Source organism: Natator depressus, chromosome 4, assembly GCF_965152275.1.
Source record: "Natator depressus isolate rNatDep1 chromosome 4, rNatDep2.hap1, whole genome shotgun sequence".
Classification (NCBI taxonomy): Eukaryota; Metazoa; Chordata; order Testudines; family Cheloniidae; genus Natator; species Natator depressus.
Genome location: NC_134237.1, coordinates 92328623 through 92350220, shown reverse-complemented (window position 1 = coordinate 92350220; position 21598 = coordinate 92328623). Strand labels below are relative to the sequence as shown.

The following is a 21598-nucleotide window of genomic DNA, read 5'->3' as shown; positions in this document are numbered from 1 at the left end:
TTAGAATTTGTTGACCAGTGGCAGACTAAGTCACAGTTTTATTATCTCAAATGCAATTTAATTAAGCTTTAACATGCATACAAGTTAGAATTAATACTATTCATGCTGCTATGAAGCACAGTGTATGCTTGACATCTATATCTTGGGAACCAATGGCCTTATTAAACAAAATAAATCTGGGAGTTTTAGCTTCTCATGCATAAGTGCAGACAGAATCATTCATCTTGCATTCTCAGAAAGGTTGGTATCTTAAGTCTTGTAATACTGCCAGAAGGTCACAATTCTGAGCAAACAACAATCAGAATGCTACCTAGACTTAAAGGAAAGGTGCCATTCAGTTTGCAGAAGCTCTAAGGGCCTTATCCAAAGCCCACTGAAGTCAGCAGGAATCTTTCCATTGATCTCAGGGGATTTTGGATTAAGCTCTGAGAGAGCATTCGGAAATATAGATCAACGTATTTAGCTTCAGTACATCTGTGGTAGCTCATTCAATATGATTGGGACCAAGGTTTACAGTCTATATTTTTTTTCTGATCTGAAAAAAATTCACTTTGTGCAGTCTTATATTTAGAACTTGATGATGCTCTTGCTCTGGCTAATGACATTTCACTACATATTACATTTTACTTCAAGTGGTATTATTGAGCCTACCAGCAAGATAAAACAAAGATGTTTATCGCAAGAAAATAATCAATTAACACTATTAAATAGACGGCATTAGACATTCTTCATCCTTCTTCTGCCACTTCCAGCAAGAAAAAGGATAGGCTGGAAAAATTAGAAACCCTAGATCTTGAAATTCTAAGTATTTCTCTGCCCCCACCCCGCCCCAGTTGGACTTTTCTCCTCCTCAACAGTTCTCTTTGTCATTTTTCACACTGTTCGTTTTCTGCTCTGTTTTTCCACACCTTTTTATACCTTAATTTTTTTTCTCTGTGCTCTCTTGTGTGATCATCGTCGTTCCTAAAGAAATATGAACCCAACATCAGAGTTCAAGTTGAACTTTTGAATGCACAATGTTGGATTGGGTGGGAAACAAGGAAAAACAAGTTTGCCCAGTCTAGGCTATTTTTTTAAAAGGACAACTTTAATTTATTTTTCTAAATTGAATTTTTTTTTAAAATCTAGTTTTAAATCTAGTTAAAAAAACTGACTATGCTTAAAAATCAGCAGGTTCAGAGGTGGGAGAAATCAGATGGTCTTCAGAAGCCTTTTGAAACAATTTTCTTTCCACATCAAGCTGAGGTCTCCCGGGGCCACAATATGGTAGTAAATAGATGATATGAATTCCCTTCATGCTGATGCTTTGGCCTGGTGTCCACAAGAAAAATCCATAGTTAAGCCAACCTAAATCCCTGTGTAGACAGTGCTAGGTCAATAGAAGAATTCTTCCACCAACCTAGCTACTGCCCCTCGGGGAGGTGGATTACCTACACCGGGGTAGGCAAACTTTTTGGCCTGAGGGCCACACCTGGGAATAGAAATTATATGACGGGCCATGAATGCTCACAAAATTGGGGTTGGGGTGCGGGAGAGGGTAAGGGCTCTGGTTGGGGATGCGGGCTCTGGGGTGGGGCCAAAAATGAGGAGTTCAGGGTGCGGGAGGGGACTCTGGGCTGGGGTGGGGGAGTGGGGTGCGGGAGGTGGGGTTAGGGCTCTGGGCTGGGGCTGGGGCTGAGGAGTTTGGAGTGTAGGAGGGTGCTCCAGGCCTGGATCGAGTGGTTTGGAGGATGGGAGGGGGATCAGGGCTGGGGAAGGGGATTGGGGCATGGGGTTAGGCTCTGGCTGGTGCTTACCTCAAGCACCTCCCAGAAGCAGCGTCATGTCCCCTCTCTGGCTCCTATGCGGAGGTGTGGCCAGGCGGCTCTTCACGCTGTCCCGTTCACAGGCACCACCCCTGCAGCTCCCACTGGAGTGCCAGAGGGGGCCATTGGAACGCGTAGGAGCTGGAGGGGGGCCATGCTGCTGTTTCCAGGAGCCGCGTGGAGTGGCCCCCGACCCTTCCCCCGGCTGGAGCCCCAGAGTGGGGCCATGCCGCGGCTTCCAGGAGCTGTGTGGAGTGGCCCCCGACCCTGCTCCCCGGTTGGAGTGGGGAAAGCCCCAGACCCCACTCCCCAGTGGGAGCCCGATGACTGGCTTAAAACGACTGGCGGGCCGAATCTGGCCAATGGGCCATAGTTTGCCCATCCCTGATCTACAACAATAGGAGAATCCCTCCCATCACCATAGGTAGCATCTACACTGAAGCACTACATGTGTGTCTTTGTAGTGTTTTAAGAGTAGTTTTCAGGCCCAGAAAAGTCTCAGGACCAAAGTGAGTCCATGACTATAAATGGTGAATTGGGATTGGTGGCCTTAATAAACATTGTGGGAAAAGTACCTGATCTTGTGCTTTGAGATAAAATATTTACTATCTGCTAAAGGGTGTAGGGACAGCATGCCCTCTTGGATTGTTTTAGAGTGGAATGTGGAAGGTAAGAGAACACATCAACAAGAGCTCTGCAAGTGCCGGGCTTGGCTGTTGGCTGAGATCAGGCAAAAGCAGCTCTCTTCAGGTTGAGGATAAACTTCAAGAAACATGTAACACATGATTTATGGACTGGAGTCCCTTAATGTTACTCCCTAATGCATGAGTGCCAAGTATTCTATTTCAGTGGCTTTCAACCTTTCCAGACTACTGCACCCCTTTCAGGAGTCTGATTTGTCTTGCGTACCCCCAAGTTACACCTCACTTCAAAACTACTTGCTTACAAAATCAGACACAAAACTACAAAAGTGTCTCAGCACACTATTAATGAAAAAATTGCGTACTTTCTTATTTTTACCACGTAATTATAAAATAAATCATTTGGAATATAAATATTGTACTTACATTTCAGTGTATAGTATATAGAGAAATATAAACAAGTCATTGTCTGTATGAAATTTTAGTTTGTACTGACTTCACTAGTGCTTTTTATGTAGCCTGTTGTAAAACTAGACAAATATCTAGATGAGTTGATGGACCCCCTGGAAGACCTCTGCCTACCGCCATGTACCTCTGGTTGAGAACCACTGCTCTATTTGATGTGGGAGGAGACACTGAGGCCTATTGCAGTTTCCAACAACCGCAAGGATATTTCGCAAGGTTCACCAGCTGTAATCAGAAGGAAGCTCAACATTAACATATACAGTTCAAGAGTCACAGATGTGGTTACTGAACAGAGATCTACGTTTGCTACAAAGTTTCAGTGATCCTTAAACTTTCAAGTGTGCTATTAATATTAATATAAATGTATTCAATAATTAAGTATTGAACTTAAATTATCAAAACTAAAATTATAGATATATAAACTATTGTGCAAAATAAACAACTACTAAAATACCTTTTTTCTTTTTTGCTTCCAGGACTACACACTCACAATGTATTTCCAGCAGTCCTGGAGGGACAAAAGGCTGTCTTACTCTGGAATACCTCTGAACCTAACTTTGGACAACAGAGTAGCTGACCAGCTCTGGGTGCCGGACACATACTTCCAAAATGACAAGAAGTCATATGTTCATGGGGTTACAGTGAAAAATCGAATGATTCGACTACATCCTGATGGAACTGTCCTTTATGGCCTACGGTATGTAGTATTTTACCTTACATTTCATGTTTTTTTGGAATAATTATACACAACACTGTAGTAGCCATACAGCATGACTTATCACCAACATATTTTCCTTTATTTTGGCTTATTCTGAAAGCTTTACTCAAGTTCACTGGGGCTATAGGTTGAAGTAACTAAAATATCCACCTACAGCATAGGAACCATACTTAACCTCCATATTTTCCACAACACAACACTACCATTTATGTATTTAACTATGACTGATGTGAAAGCCTAATGCCGCCACATCTTTTGGCTCTTCTGAGCATGTTGGTGCTGCTAAGGAGTCTGGCTTTACTGTGTTACCCAAGCAATAAAGAAGTATTGACTGGAATGAGTTTTAGTGCTGAGTATTGCTTAGTAAGGATGCAATGATCTAAAACCAAGAGGTAGATGAAAAAGTACAAAAATTAGCTAATCCAAATATGCACTATTCCGTGCTCTCCAGTGATGGAATTTTTCATGTGTGTTTGGCTTTATCATTTAACATGGCTGGTTCAGATTTCCTGACCCATTTGCCCATCCACACAAGAATATGCTCTTAGTGTACTACAAGCATGCATATCAACTGGAGTCATCAGTATCTTGCAAGCACTGGGAGAAGAGGTAGGTAATGGACATTTTGCCTTAACCAAGTCAAAAGAACTGGGTTTGGGAGATGTGGATAAGATCCACTCAAAAAATCAGTAAGTAAAGGGGTATGCGAGTTGTTAAAGCATACAAGGATAGTTCATCCTGTGGACATGTCACAGGACATTTTAAATTATTTGTAAATGTTTTCTTGGAAACCTGGATGTATTCAGGCATGAATTATTTACCATACAGCTTTTATTTTAACTTGTAACTAGCAAGGTCCATAAGTGCTTTTATTAATGTACTGCTCTATATCTAATTACATCTTCTATGCTAGTAGGCAGATTGGACCAGATTCTGGCCCCTTTTTTGCCCCACATGCTCTGTTCCATCAGTATAAAGATGCCACAGCTGGCTAGATGAGGATTCTCCTGGTGTAAAGTGGCATAGGGCTCACATACATGCCCTGACATTGGGGCAGGGCCGGAGAAAGGAGTTGTGCCTATTGTGCTCGGTGCTATAGGGTTTCTGGGCTGCATAGGCAGCCTTGGGGAAGCCCTGGGGGCTGCTCTAAATCATGCCAGCAACTGTTTCAGTGCCCACAGCTCCCATATGGCACAGAAGTGGCATCAAGCCACTTCTGTCCCGTTCTTCCTAGGCTACCCCGATTGTGTTGAACCTCTGAGAAGACGTAGCTTAGAATCTACCCCACTGAGAACAGAGATATGTTTGCTGCAGGAGATAATGGACACACTGCAGGTGGAGGGCAACAGAGCAGATATGCAGTTACATTTTGTGAAAAGTATTTACCCTGAGTGAAAGGGTGTTTTTGTCTTATTTTTCTGTGAGAGTTCATTCAAGAGTGTAGTGATTGGCTGGTTTCATCCATTATAGTTACTGGGGCATTTAGTGCACTGGATGAGGTACACTACATGTTATTATAGGCATGAGTAGGACCCAGGGATTTTGAAAGGCACGTTGTGGGGGTTTTGAACACCACAGCAGTGGAGATACATCTGCGGTTATTGCATTGATTAGTAGGGCAGAGTGTGATGCAGGTCTGAGCTGGTCTGTGGGGAGCTTGCTTCTAACGATGAGTGATGATGCTGGGGGTTTGTTTAAACAGAACAGAAATATCTCTACGGCTACGATGATCAACACCTCCCACAATACACCTTTCACGATCCATGGGTCCTACACATGCCTACTACAACTCATGACGGACCTCATCCATTAAATGCCCTAATATCAAGTATGTGGGTAAAATGAGAATCACCATTCTATCCAAAGGATTCACAGTAAAGTGATAAAAGACAAGAACACCATATCAACTGTGGGCAAACACTTTTTATAAAATCATCACTTCATATCTGACCTCTTAGTCCTCATCCACAAAGGAAACCTGTACAATACCTCCAAAAGACGAGCCTGAGTGCTTTAATTCATAGCTCTGCTTGTCACCAACAATCATGGACTTTATAAAGACACTGGATTTATGGCTCATTACAACAATCCATAACCCACTAACTCTCCTTTGACCTGTGTCCACTTCATCTTGAATGGTCTCTTGCAACTTGTGTTAATTCCTTATATGTTCCACCCTTGTATTTAACTGTGACATTTTGTACCTGTCCAAAACCTGAAGAAGAGCTGTGTAAGCTAAAAAGCTTGTCTCTTTCACCAACGTAAGTTGGTCCAATAAATTATATTTCCTCAACACCTTGTCTCTAAATATTCTGGGACCAATATAGCCTACAACAACATTGCAGGCAACAGATCAATGAGTGTATGTACAAAAAACTGTACTTAGAAATGTAGTGTGCGCACATGTAGAAACAGTAACACACTGATGTCCTTTTACAGAGATAAAAATGCTAATGTCTTACTTTTTCCAATTATTTCCAAGAGACTGTATTACAAATACAGAGAGACTACAAATTCACTTCCCTTGGATTATTTATCTTCCTGTCCCCAACACTGAACCTAATAAAACAAATGCTGGACATAAAGTATCATACATCATCTGTTCAGAGAAAAAAGCTGTTTTGATTGTTCTTTTATTCTTCTTCTCACTAAAGTGTCTATATAAAAGCATCAGGCCTTGTTTATGCAAATAAGCTGCATAAACTGTTTTATCAGGTGGAAGATGCAGCCTCCTTTTGAGCCTGAGAGCCTGGATCTTTCATCTGTGAGGTCCTGAAGGAGGTCTTCCTCTCACTGAAACACTCCTTTGGCACGGAGCCACAAAGAGGCTTCAGCTGGAGCTACAGAGCTGACAGAAAACATCCCGCTGTTGACAATGTAAAAGCCAGGTAGCGCTACTGAAACCGTAAGAATGTTCCAAGTGAAAGGCACCACGTAATCATTTTATTCTGAAGATGATTGGCAGGGGAAGCTTCCCAGTGTGTTGGGTGGGGCAGGGAAAGGAGAGACACATGAAGCTTGAACATCAAAAAGACTAAAACTTAGAAGTGGAGAAATACGGGAAGAACAGTCACAAAAAAACCACTTCTATATTAAAAAAAGTTTTCAAACACTGATTTTCAGGAGCTTTCTTTAAACTCACTAGAGGCCAGATTATTGGCTGCTGTAAAGGGACTTTCATGACACTCCAATTTACACTGTTCAAGGATCTGGCAATCATCATAAACAATGGAGGGCCAGATTTACTGAGGTATTTATGTGCCTAAAGATGAACATAGGGCCAATCCTGGGTCCAGTACTATTCAATATTTTCATTAATGACTTGGATAATGGAGTGGAGAGTGTGCTTATAAAATTGACAGAGGATTCCAACCTGGGAGGGCCTGTAAGCACTTTTCAGGGGGAGGGATTAGAATTCAAAATGAGCTTGGCAAATTAGAGAATTGGTCTGAAATCAACATGATGAAATTCAATAAAGACAAGTGTAAAGTACTTCATTTAGGAAGGAAAAATTCAAATGCACAACTACAAAATTGGAAATAACTGGCTGGGAGCTAGTACTGCAGAAAAGGATCTGAGAGCTGTCCCACTCTACTCAGCAATGGTGAGGCCTCAGCTGGAGTACTATGTCGAATTCTGGGTACCAAGCTTTAGGAAAGATGTGCACAAACTGGAGACAGTCCAGAGGAGAGCAATAGAAAATGATAAAAGGTTTAGAAAACCTGAACTATAAGCAAAGGCTAGAAAACCTGACCATATCTAGTCTTGAGACAAGAAGTTTGAGGGGGAACCTGATAACAGTCTTCAAACAAGTTAAGGGCGGTTATAAAGAGGATGATGATCAATTGTTCTCCACGTCCACTGAAGGTAGGACAAGAAGTAATGGATTTAATTTGTAGCAAGGGAGATTTAGGTTAGATATTAGGAAAAAGCTTTCTAAGGGTAGTTAAGCTCTGGAATAGGCTTCCAGAGGAGGTTGTGGAATCCCCATCACTGGAGGTTTTTGAGAACACGTCGGACAAATGCCTGTCAGGGATGGTCTAGGTTTACTAGATCCTGCCTCAGTGCAGGGGACTAGACTTGACTTCTCAAGGTCTCTTCCAGCCCTACATTTCTGTGATTCAACAATACATGCCTATCTACATTTTTACCCACTCTGGCCCTCAGTGGTTAAAGTTCACCAGAAGCATTCTTTCTGAAAGCAGAAGTCCCTTCCAATGCAATTAAAAATGAAACAAAACAATTCAGACAGTTTTACCTATTTTTAAAAGTATTTTTCTTAAGCAAGAGGATGATCTCATTCCAGTTCCTAACTTCCCAAGACCACCAGCACCACTGGTCCCAGCGAGCACCATTGTTGGTAATTTCATTAGAAAGGCTGAGACTGAATGGACATGGAAATCCAACAACTTTCTGACTCCTTGAAGCAGTCAGTCCAGGTCATCATGGAAGCAGGGCAATACAGGGATATTCATGATGTACCTCTTCTGTATATAGAGGACTTCAGGTTCCTGGTCTGTCCGTTGGCACCTTTCTTTTCAACTAAATTAATTTAAAAGCAAATTTTTAAACTTTTAAAAGCATCTTACATGATAAAGAACATCAATGGGGGTAGGAGAGGAAAGGGGACTGAGCAGAAAAACACTGTCCTACTGCCTCAAGAGAAGTAAGAAGGAAAAATTAATCCAGTCTTTTTTTTAACTTTTTGAGAGATGCTCAGATACTTCAGTGACAAGTGTCACAATAAAGACCTGCATGGATTAGAGTACATTAAGAAGCAGAAGTACCTGGACTTGAATGGTTTTCAGTTCTTCTCCTAAAGAACTAATAATATTTATATTACTAGGAGTTAAATTTCACAAGTACCCTCCACCTCACTCTGAGTAATTGTCTTCAAGTGTAAATTCACCTCTTTCATTTGATGTCTGTTAATACGTATATTTAGTTTAATTTAAATTACTAAATTCCTTTATAGACACTAAGCTTCCTACATGGCCACCACTCTAGAGCTCTCTGGAAGGCAACTGTGGGTAAACACACAGCTCACAACATCTAGAGTTTAGTAATATTACCTTCTCTTAATTTACGAAGAAGAGGCCAAGAGACCAAAGGGTATTTTGATGCCAGCAACACTGATTTGCAAGAACAGCGGATAGTCACAGGCATCATGCTTGTAAATAATGTTAGTCACAGAAGGCAAGAAGGACTTTACTTATTGACTTATTAACTTTAGATGGTATACATGTCAGGAATTTGTTTTCTGAAGGAGAACAAGGTATACCATATATTCTAAATTCTAAGTACAATACTACAGGAATTTCTTAAAGCAAGCACACGAAAAAAACCAAGTCGAAGTATTTTTTACATTTTTTGTTTTCATTTTGTTTTGGAACAGAAAAAAAATTTCAAAGTTGTAAAATTTTGTTTTCATTTTGTTTTGAAACAGAAAAAAAATTTCAAAGTTGTAAAATTTCCCATGAAACAGAAAATCTGTTTCCCACTCAATGTTAGCCATAACTTAGACATTTAATTGCTTTCCAGTGTTTCAGAGTAGATTTTTAGAACAATGTACTGTTACGCCTTTTGACCCTAGTGGTTTGTCAAAGTTCAGAGCCCTGATGATATTCCAAGAAGGAGTAGAAATTGGTGATGCAGTCTGGTATTTTCTTTGATGCAATCTTATTTACAATGGAGGAGAAACCAAAAACCAAGGGATAGCTTCTTTGCTTATAGCCCAAGCTTCTTTCAACCACCACAGTCAATCCAGAACTTTGCTCTAGGCTTCTCCAGGGTCACATTGTGCTTTCAGGCTGCTCCTTAGCTTTGTACACCACTGGCCAGATCGAGGGTCAGCGATCGATCCAGCGGGGATCAATTTATGTCTATACAGTACAGACATGATAAATTGACTGCTGATCGCTCTAGTATCAATTCTGGTACTCCACCTCAATGAGAAGTGCAAGGGGAATCGATGGGAGATGCTCTCCCATCGACACACCGCAGTGAAGACACCATGGTCAAATATAACTTGGTTTATTATTGCTTTGCAACACCAGAAGTTCACCAGTTCTGTACAATGTATTTTATAGTCCACCATTGTAGGGGGAACATTTTAAAAGTTATAGTTAAATACAATCTAAAGTATCAAATATGCAAATCTAAAATTAAAGGATCATGTTATTCCCTATGTTGAGATAGCACCAAAATCTATTTTACTAGGATTTGTATGGTTTCCAAGAGAGAGGGGACTTTGCCAGGAAGAGAGTTGGCTCCTTATGACAAACTTTGCCCATAGTTGTTTTACAGCAATGGAAATAATGGCAAGAGAATATAGTGAAAAGCATAATTCAGTCAACCTGAAAAACAAAGACATAATGCACAATGTATCTTGGATCCATTTGGTACATTTTTTAAAAATGTGGATAAGATAGGATTGACAAGTAACACAAATTGCTTCACAGTCAAAAAAAGGGATCAATTTCTGAACATCTTAACTATGGCTTAATCTGTGCAAAATAAAAGGCTCAAATATCACTTCCGTTCTCTGACTATATAGCCAAATACAGTAGCTTGAAAACTAGTAAAATATACCTCTATACATGTATACAAAGTAACATGTTTCCACTTATCAAAATCAAGCTTAAGATATATTAGCAGGAAAAGCAGATATTAAATATTTGTTTATTGATTATTTTGACCCATCATGAGTTTCCTGTCACATTCTTCAAACATCTGTGAAACACTTCCTGTCAAACACTTCAAACACAGCTGGGTGGATGCTACAAAAACTGTATCAAGTCTATCAGGGAATACTAGGACTTCCTGATCTAGAGAGATGTATTCTGTTAGTGGCAAACTGGTACTTCAATTGTGAAAGAGAGAACAACGCACTCATAAGGAAATGGCTGAGAGCTTGAAGAAAGTGGTTTTCATTTGTTAAACAGAGCATGTGGAGAATGTGTTTCCATTTGCCTTCAGACTTCATGTCTGTAATTCCCTTCCATCAAACTAACTGCTGAAAATCAGCTTATCAGGTGAGTTATGCTTAGAGGATTTCTTCGAGAAAACCTTCTAAAATTTTCTTTTTGAAAATAGGTAATGGATTTGCCTTCCTCTCTTTGTGTATAGAACTATCCATCATTTCAGTCCTTTAAAATCATAATGCGTATGAGAACCATATGTATCTTCAGCAGTGACATTTAGATTAGCTGAACTCACTGGTGAGTGTGTTACAGGTCCCACTCTGTGCCTCATTCAAAGAGGAAATGAATCTGTCACTGTCCCAGCTAAGTACCTTTGGCTCTTTAGCCCAAGCTGTGGCAGCTCATGCTTTTAGCTCTGGAGGTCCCTGCTTAAATCACCAGTGTGCCAGCCAAGATGGGGGCCACCACATAGTTATACCTGTATATACACTAATCAGTCATGAGCTCACCTAGTTAAATAATAATAATTGATCATTTGTATTCCAATAGTGCCTAGAGATCCCAATAAAACTCAGCTTCTTATTGCTGTGGGCAACTAGCTGTAGAAACAGATAGTTATGGACAATCCCTGCTCCTAGATGCTTACAGTCTAAAGCCCCATTCCCGCAAGTCATGGCATGCAAGAGGACCCTTCTGCCCACATCAGACCATATTTAAGACAAGATACAGCAAGTAAAGGTGACAAACTGACAGAGGAATGGCTACAGGAAGATGTTTCATAGGTGGAGTAATTTTTTGAGGAGATAAAACAAGCAAAATTAAATGATATCAAAATTAAATGATAACTCCTAGTGGCCACCTTTCTTGATGATAATAGTTCTGTTATGGCCATTCATCCTACATTGCTTCTTGATCATATGAATGAGGATTTCATATGAAAGGGCATGCACTGAATGACATAAATGCCTCATAAAAGAGAGGAAAGAAGAACGAAGAATGGGAGAAAAAGGCTGCTAACAGAGAAGAGATTCTTCCCTGAGAATACAGCAGAGTCTCCAATTAAGTCTCCTGGGTAAAAACCAAGCATTGCAATATATTAGTGAGCATTTAGCAGCTGCTGCACAGTAGATGAGTGTAAATAGACTATCATCAAGCCTCTCAGAGAGATGCAATGACCTGAAAGTTTCACTTTCATTTCTAAAAATGGAACATCAGCCAGGCACTGCTTGAACAAGACAACCCTAATTATGCTGCAAACAAGATTTGAATTCCCTACAAATCATTAGTTCTCTCAGACAGGTCTTTAAACTGTATCTATACCATGATTTTAATGCTTGATTTGCCCCAGGTCTTCTATTCCCATTTTCAGTCCAGAGTCAAACATTTATTTTCAGACTCAGATATGAAAGATTGCTGACACTTCTTAAATGAGAAGTTGGAATACTCAAAGTTCTAAATAACATTTTGTCTGTATCTCAGAGCTAGGCAGTTTGGAACTAATAAATGTACAATTTAAACAGGGACAAAGAAAAACAAAGCAAGATTAATAATTCAGTTCCACATGAATAAACAATACAAATATAAACACAATACATTAATATGGTATTAGATTATCTTTATGAAACTCTACTGCTTCACTACGTGTTTATTACATAGTAGTACTTCTCTTATTTGACATAACTCTACAAAAAAGGCCCCTTAGCCATTATTTTAAAACATTCAACTGCCATAACAGAGTTGGTTTAAGACAGACATGTAGGGGCACTTAGCTACTCAGTTCCAGTGTTGAATATTTCTGAACTCCCCAACTCACTGATATTATCTATCTCCCAGTGCAACTACTACTTCTGGAAATGATTAGCCATAATGAGGTGTAACACACTCATAATAGTATTCAAATAACTGCTCCATCTAAAGTCACAGTCCTAGAAACACTTATGCACACACTTAATTTTAATCCCATTGATTTCAACTGAAAACATGTCAGATGTTTTGACCAAATATTTGTAACTATGCCCTTATATGTACATATAATATTTACATAGATCTAGATATATTTGTTCTTACATTTTTATTTAATACGGCAGTCAGTGTCTTACTAGGTTCATATCATATAGCAATATTTCTAACTTATTTCTTACGTTGTACTTTATTGTCCAGTATTCCTGCTATAAGTTAGTAACAGACCCAGTTTATATTTCAGGCCTCTATATTTTTCCTTTTTTGGTGAATAAATTTAACTTTTTTCAAGAATTTTTTGAAGCTGCAATTCAGGTAAAATTAAACAATCCTTTGGGGCACTATGTCTAAAATTAGTTTTTCTTTTGATTTTTCAAAGCTCAGATTCCTGAAATCACAAATCTTTATTTTCACACTCTCATATGTACATTCTTGTAGGACCCAGGAGAGCAATTCTGTAGTTAATTATACTTTTAAGGGTTTTTTGTTAACTTGTGGTGGTGTGTTTCATACAACTTCCTACACAGTATCAAAATGGAAGCTTCCATGTAAAAGATCCTTTTTTCAGTAGCCCTCCCACCCCTTTCCTTGAGCTCTTTGCAACATTTCAATATTATCACCTGAAATCACATGCTGCTCATTACTATTACTCTTTCACCATTATAACCAGATCCAGTTCTTTACAGTGAAGTACTTAGTTTTGGACTATGCTACAATCTGTGGATATGTGAACCAGTTCAGATAACAAAAGGAATATAGGCTCAAGCCTCTGACCAAAATGCAAAATGAATCTGATGTGTGTAGAGGTGTGTGTGTGTGTGTGTGTGTGTGAGAGAGAGACACACACACACAAATCAGGTTCAAATGAAGTGAAACACACATACACCCCTCAGTACTTCCTGGGAGCAAATACTCCCAACTATTACTAGTTTTTCCATCTGGTCCACCCCTGGAAGTACCAGCAATACCATTATTCTGATCTGAGAGATTTACAGAACAAATATATTTGGATATACTGTATGTATCTGAAGTGAACCTCAAATATTTTTAGTGTTGCCTATTACAACAACAACTTCCACTGATAAACGAGAACAGAATTTTGTCCAGTGTATTTTAAGAATGAACACATTGCACGTACCTCAGAAGTATAAGCTTCTGTTTAAAAGTTCATTTTAATTTCAGAAGTGCAAGGCAATTATTACTGAAACTGCATGATCACACTCTAGCAGTGTTTTCTGTTTTCTTAGGTCCTGATCTAACTTGCATTGATATCAGTGGGAGTCTTTCAACTGACGTCAATACAATTGGATTGGGCATAGTTTAAGACAGATGCAAGGGGCTGGCTCAGATCGGTCACAGTTTTTTAGTGTTTGCTTTTAGCCATCCCATGTTTTTGTTATTTATTATTTGTATCGCAGTAACGTGCAATACAATTGTGCTTGGCACTGTACAACATAAATCCGATAGCTTGTTATTTATGTAGGGGCCATGTAGCATAAATGTTCTAGAAGGGAAGTTTTCTATCCACACAGTGCATATGACACGTTTGTAGTACGCACATTGCTGGAATTCTAAGCAGATCAGTAATCAGTAGTAATGCTGACATGGATTTAAAAGTTTTCCATGAGTACATTATGGTCACGTTTTCAAACAGCCTTCCCTAACTGCACCAACAAAATTTGGCAGATATAGATTTTTGCATACAAAGGTTCAGATTGTGCAACAATTCTCATTGTGCTATCCACATATTTACACAAGTGCCACTAAAGTCAGACTAACACAACCTAGTCAAAATGAGCAATAGTACAGGCAAGGTAGTATTTGAACTCACAGTTACCTATTTTGTGAGTGCAGGTGCCATTTTTTAAAAAACATGAAAATAGTTTTGCCAGCAAATACAATAGGAATATTCACAGAATCTTAGAAATGTAGAACTGGCAGGATGAAGTATGCCTATGCCGTGCCGCACAGTTGTCTGTCTAACCTATTCTTAAACACAGGGATTCTATAGACGCCTTGGATAACCTGTTCCAGTATTTAACTGTCCTTGTAGTTAGAAAGTTTTTCCTAATATCAAACCTGAATTTCCCTTCCTGCAAATTAAGCCAATTATTTCTTGTGCTACCCTTGGTGAACACGGAAGGCAATGGATCACCATCCTCTTTAGAACAACCTTTTACATAGTTGAAGTCTGTTATATCCCCCATTTGGTCTTCTCTGAACGAAACATGCCTGTTTCTTTCAACCTTTCCTGATGGGTCAGGTTTTCTAAACCTCTTATTTTTGTTGCTCTCCTCTGGACTTTCTCCAATTTGTTTGCACAATTCTTAAAGCATGGTGCCTAGGACTGGATACAAAATTCCAACTGAGGCCTCAACCATGCAGAGTAGAGTGGAACAATTAGCTCCCGCGTCTTACCTATGACACTCCAGTTAGTATATTCCAGAATGATGCTTATATTCGCAACAGCAAAATTGCTGACTCACATTCAATTTGTGATCCACTATAACCCCCAGATCCTTTTCTGCAGTACCGCTGCCTAGCCTGTTATTCCCCACTTTGTATTTCATAGCCAAATTTTCAAACACCACAGTCTCTGACTGGCTCATTCCACTTTAGTAACACATCTGTCAGCAACATTAAAGAATTCTAATAATCCACAGCTCAAGTCTTTTAGTGCAGTGGAATGTCATATCGTTGTGTGGATTTTTCCCCCCGATGTCTTTAAGGGACTGGGGATGTTGAGCCTTGCTGGGGTAGCCTTGCTACACAGCAATGTAGGGAGTCTACTATTGCTAATATTCAAGCATTGCATATTTCTTTTTGTGCTACCGCATAATTCTATTCAGAAGAGACTGTCGTTTTAAAAAAGTTAAAAGTAATATATAAAAAGCTACTTTTACTTCACTCCGTAGAAAAACACAGGGCAACATGCTGTGCATTCTTTTATGAGGTGATAAAGTAGCTTTGAAAATGAGCCAACTAGCTCTCTCTCATCTTCCATATATCAGTCCCAACAGATATAGTAGTAGCAAGCAGCTCAACGTAATTAAGAATCATGTTGCGCTACAGCATCCAAGGAGGAGCAAGAAATTATAGTTGAAAGAGGAAAGATTTACATCCTTCCACTTAGTGTGTTCATGTTATACAATTATCTGGTTTTCTGGAGCTCATAAAAGTTGGTTTCAGGCTTCCTTTATTTTGAGAACCTATAAATGTAAGATTGATTTCTATTTTAAAGCTGTTCCTAGGGCTGAACATTTGCCACTATGATTTTTCCTACAGCTCACAGGTTATTAATGGTCCCTATTACAGTGCTAGCTTTTGGGGCCCATGAATCAGGTGACTGGTCTGCCCCCCAGATTAGGGTTCAGGAGGTGGGGGTTTCCCTTTCACAGTTGTGGGTGCCATATAGGCTGCTGCAGGTGGTATTAGGGCTGCTGCAAGCTTACTCCCAGCTGGCTGCTTTTAAATGAGCCAATTTGCGTGCTGAGCAGCCACGCTGGCTGGCCCCTGATCACAAGAGGTACAGGCTAATTAGGGTCTAAGGTACATTTCAAGGTCCATTTGTTGTCCATAACTGCAAGGAAGTGGGAAAACTGTGGAGGGAGAGTTTATATATGTTTCAGCTGGTTGGTATCAGAGCTCCCAGCTGCACTGGTATTAAAGGCTGTGCCTGCTACCCCAGACATAGGTGGTGTCTTGCAGGGCAGGTTCCAGTGGCTGGCTAGTGGGGGGAAGGAGAAGATGCCCCTCCTGTAGCTCTGGACCCTCTCCGCTCTTCCAATACTTCTACTTGCTATCACTGGAATCGCTATACTTTGTTAAATTATGTTTATAGTGAAAACAAGTTTAGAGGCTATCATTTGGTGAAGAGGGAAGGGAATACCCTTGTGTGAAATATGACGGCAGGGGTTTACAAATGAAAAAAATATATTCACTAACTGCAGAAGTTGAGGCTAAAATTAGTTGTGGTAAAATCTGTAGTAATAAGATCTAGTTTTTAAGACTCAGTGGGGTGTGCAGCATAATGTGATCTTTAGTAATGAATGCAAAATAGAGAAAACCGATAACCCTTTATGGGCTACCATTTACAAATCAAAATATCACTCCCTTGTGCTCTCACAATTCCAAGGCTGTTCTCTAGGTCAAACACAGGACAGAGCCATGGGGAGCTTACAAAGTAAAGTGGTAGATCATAAATAGCATAAATCCAAACATGAGGAGGAAATGGAAAACAAACCCCCCCAGACTTTAAAACTTTCAGTCCAGAGTCTGGACCTGAATTTCATTTACACTAAGATCCTTTTATACCTCTCTGGAAGTTTAAATAAGGCCTTGGTGTAAAGGACAATGAGTCCCTCCATCTTACTTCATAACAGTGGCCTCATTAGCAGGAGCAGGCCTGCTTTTAAGACCTTTCCCTGAGAAAAGTAATGGACTGCACACCACAAAAATTTGACAGTATGCAGCACCCACTTGCCTTTGCTGAAAGCATGATGGCAGTCATATCAATAAAGACTGCACAACAGTGCTGCAGAACACGGGACAGTAAGGAAAGCAAAATGGAAGAATATGAAGCAGACAGGTTAGATAAAGAATGTCCCTATGTATGAAAGGTTCTCACCCTGGACTGAAGTAAAATGTTTGGAATCTATATCAGGGCTAAAGGTGTTACGAACTTAGGAGTCCAAAAGGGTGGGAAGGTGATGATAGTGTCCAGCCCTTGTTCCAACTGTTACTGGAGTAGCTTTCAGTTTTTCCAGAATCAAATGGGAAGAAAGGCTCAGATAGGGGCCTAATTCAGCAGTGCTTGCACTCAATGGATAATATTTATTCACAGAAATAGTCCTACTGATTTCACAAAAAATGAACATAGAGGGCACGAGCAAAGCCAAAATAAAAATTCACTTTTAAATTCCTGTGAATGTTCATGAAGAACATTTGGAGGCTTTTTGTCCAGATTTACTAATAGCCTTGCCTCAAAAATACTCCCCTGCTCCCTCAAAAGAAGCAACAACATTGTATGTTTTCCTGAAGTGGTTCATGTCTTAACACTTAAGAAATTTCACCACGTGGCAATAACAGGCCCAGTCATTCTTTGAGGCCATGTAAGACCCTTTTGGAATCAGTGATTTCCAGACTAGAATCTTATTGTCCCACTCCAACCAAAACGTAGTGCAATGCAGCAGAACTTTGGGGCAGAATACATTTTAAAAATACAATATTTTACAGAATACAGAACTAAGAGAGAACTACATATAGGTCCCAATCTGAAAAAGCCTTTACACACATGCACATAAACACGTTTAGTCTCTAGTCCCCTGGCAATCAATTTTAAGAACATCACTGGTCTAACTGAAGTCAATTGGACTAGTCATGTGCTTACGGTTAATCATGTGCTTTAGGTGTTCTGCTGGATCGAGACAATAATGCTAAACACCTTGTAGAATCAAGCCTTAAGTATTTTGCTGAACAAAAGCCAGAAGGCCGAATACAAAGTCCACTGAAATTAGTTATGGTCTCCAACAGGTTTTCGATCAAGCCCATAATCCTTATAACTGAAGTAGTTCATTGCCTAATCACCCAATTATTAACAAATTTAAATCCACCCCCCAAGAACAATTAAACCATACAAAATAAGACTAAGAACAAAAATAAATGGGATGAAAATGGAAGTTATATTGCAGAAGTTATTTTTATGGTGAAGACATCTTACAAAAGAGAATTACATATTTTCATACAGGATAGGTACATTAATTCTTTATCCATCAATATAATTTGGAAAGGGTTTCCATATATTTTCAGGTAGATCTCCCCCTGTCCTGTACTTTATAAATTGTTCTCTAGAGATGCAATCTGAGCCAGGTTAGTCATCTATTTCACCTTTACTAGAGAAATTGTCTATCCAATTTTTTTAAATTATTCTCTTTCCCACTATTAATCCAATCTGCATCAAGGTTGCCTTTCTTGATTTGATATTCCTCAGACCTGCAGAATCTTTTGGAAATGCACTGACATTTGGCATGCAGAGTAATTGTAGTCAGTCCCAGCATATTACATAGACAAGGTGGGTGAGGTAATATCTTTTATTGGACCAACTTCTGTTGGTAAGAGACAAGCTTTCGAGCTACACAGAGCTCTTCTTCAGCTCAGATCCAAACAGCTACTCTGTGTAGCTCGAAAGCTTGTCAGGCTCTTGATATTTGGCAGGCATTTATATTAAAGCACACTTATGGAACTGTATAAATGCTGTATTTCGATAACCCCTAAATTTGTCACACCATTTCTATAGTAACAAAAGTAATTCTTCATGACAATGACTTGCTTTAAAAATTTTAACACATCTTTGATCCAGAAGAATCATAAAGCATGTTATAAGCCTTTTCTTTAAGCATCTCTTCAGCTCATACTGAAATGCAGCCACCACGGATACCAAACTACAATATCTTTATTTCAGGTGATAGTGGCTACGTGGAGAGCTGAATGACCCCACATCCTGACATATTAAGTTGATTTTAATGAATTGTAACAGCTCAAATTTCTCATGTCAGAGATTGCAAAAATGGATTACAGGGATATATAACTAATAAAAAATAAAAATATGATCAGGAAGACTTCTTGGTGGGGGTCCACATGATCAGTTGCTAACATCAACACACAGAAGTTGGAGTTTCAGCTTCATGTTAGATGAGTTAGCTGTCTACATTTGCCTAATTTTGTATTAAGTATGATAAGAATAAAGATACTGCTCTTATTCGGATTGATTCACTACTTATTCCGCAAGCACTTCCCCTGCTCCAGAATAGTGGATTTTAATCAAAGTTCTTGCAGTTATTTAGGGTCTCACTGAAAAATGATTGGGAACTAATGCCAGATTGCAGCATGTAACTAGAATAAGCTTCCTGTGTGATTATATCCTTTATAGTGTTTAAAGAACAAAAACAGCTGTTAACATTAACTTAGTTCTGCTGTGTATAATCAAGATGTTATTCTGATTAGTATACTGTATATTGTCATTTGATATATTCAACATAACATATGGTTTTTCTTGACTCAAATCTCATTTAAAAGGTAGTTTGAGAAAAACAAATCTATTTCATTTATACAAATCAAGATAAAGGGGCAGTAATTAAAGTTGTACTTAGCTTTGGGTTTCCAGATTGCATGTAATTAATACCTGGCATTGAGACGACAACACTAATATATCAAGAGAAGTTTGGCAATAAGAGTGCTCACTGAGCCAGATTCTGAATTCACATACACTAATGCAAATTTTGTGTAAATCCACTGAACTCAATGGAGTTTACCAGGATAAAACCAGTGAGACAGGAGAATCAATTAAAGCAACAGAGGATAAATGAGGTTCTAGGCAAGGCTACAAATAGGAACATAACATAAGAATGGCCATACTGGGTCAGACCAATGGTCCATCTAGCCCAGTATTCTGACCTCTGACAGTGGCCACTGCCAGGTGCTTCAGAGGAAATGAACAAAACAGGCAATCAAGTGATCCATACAATATATGAGGCTGGTGTTTTCCCAGGGGATCCCCTGGGGGGGGGGCGCGGGCGCAGCCATCTTGTGACACCTCTATCATCTCTTCCCTTCGTCCTCTCTTTTCTAAGCTGAGCAGTCCCAGGTTTTTTAATATCTCCTCATACGGAATCTGCTCCATACCTCTAATCACTTGTTGCCCTTCTATGCATTTTTTCCAATTTTAATTGGTTTTGAGATGGGGTGTCCAAATCTGCACATGATATTCAAGGGGTGGGTGTACCAGGGATTTATAGAGCAGCATTATGATATTTTCTGTCACTCTATTCCTTTCCTAATAGTTCCTAACATTAGGTTTGCTTTTTTGACTGTCACTGCACACTGAGTGGATGTTTTCCGACAACTATCCACAATGACTCCAAGATCTCTTTCTTGAGTGGTAACAGCTAATTTAGACCCCATCATTTTGTACTGGGATTACGTTTTCCAACGTGCATTGATCTGCATTTATCAACATTGAATTTCATCAGCCATTTTGTTACCCAGTCACCAAGTTTTGTGAGATCCTTTGTAACTCTTCGCAGTCTGCTTTTGCCTTAACTATCTTGAGTAGTTTTGTACCACCTGAAAATTTTGCTACCTCACTGTTGATCCCTTTTGTCCAGATCATTTATGACTATGTTGAACAGCACTAGTCCCAGTACAGACCCTGGGGGGACACCACTATTTACCTCTCAATTTTTCAGAATAAACTGGCCATTTATTCCTACCCTTTGTTTCCTATCTTTTAGCTAGCTAATGATCCATGACAGTATCTTCCCTCTTATCCCAGAACTTATTTAGCTTAAGAGCCTTTGGTGATAAACTTTGTCAAAGGCTTTCTGAAAGTTGAAGTACACTATATCCACTGGATCACCTTTGCCCACATGTTTGTTGACCCCTTCAAAGAATTCTAATAGATTGGAGAGACATGGTTTCCCTTTACAAAAACCATGTTGACTCTTCCCCAACAAATTGTGTTCATCTGTGTGTCTGATAATTCTTTTTACTATAGTTTCAACCAATTTGAAGCTAGGTTTACCAGCCTATAATTGCTGGTATTGCCTCTGGAGCTTTTTTTAAAAAATAGGTAACACATTACCTATCCTCCAGTCACCTGGTTCAGAAGCTAATTTAAATGACAGATTACATACCACAGTTAGTTCAAGTTCATATCTGAGTTCCTTCAGAACTCTTGGGTGAATAGATAACATTAGAAATAGATACTATTCAGATTACTGTGACAGACGAAAGGATTTTGCCTGTGTCCAGCTCTGATATTCGTAGTCTTTAGGGATTATCACAACAGGGATCCACAAAGCTGAGAACTATGCAGCATGAATAATTCTATTCTGATGAAGTCACAACACTGAATGATGGTGCTTTATGGATGCTAAGACAACTGATTCTCTGAAGAGGTGCACATGGAAACATAGGTTCAGTCAAATGCCTTCATAAATCCTGAGAGGCCAACCTAAATAAATAAAAAGTGGGGACTTGTTGAAGCTGCTGGCTTGTCAGACTTTCAATAAATTAAGAAAGCCAATAAAC

The 21598-nt window shown here is 39.4% G+C and overlaps 1 protein-coding gene across 2 annotated transcripts in view; it reads left to right on the top strand.

Moving 5' to 3' along the window:
* The window catches only part of GABRB1 (gamma-aminobutyric acid type A receptor subunit beta1), a 262957-nt gene that overhangs the window by 147513 nt on the left and 93846 nt on the right, over nt 1-21598 (top strand). For both annotated transcript variants that reach the window (XM_074951464.1, XM_074951463.1), the window contains exon 5: nt 3388-3608. In XM_074951464.1, the coding sequence (XP_074807565.1) occupies nt 3388-3608 (221 nt within the window). The remainder of the gene's footprint in view (nt 1-3387; nt 3609-21598) is intronic.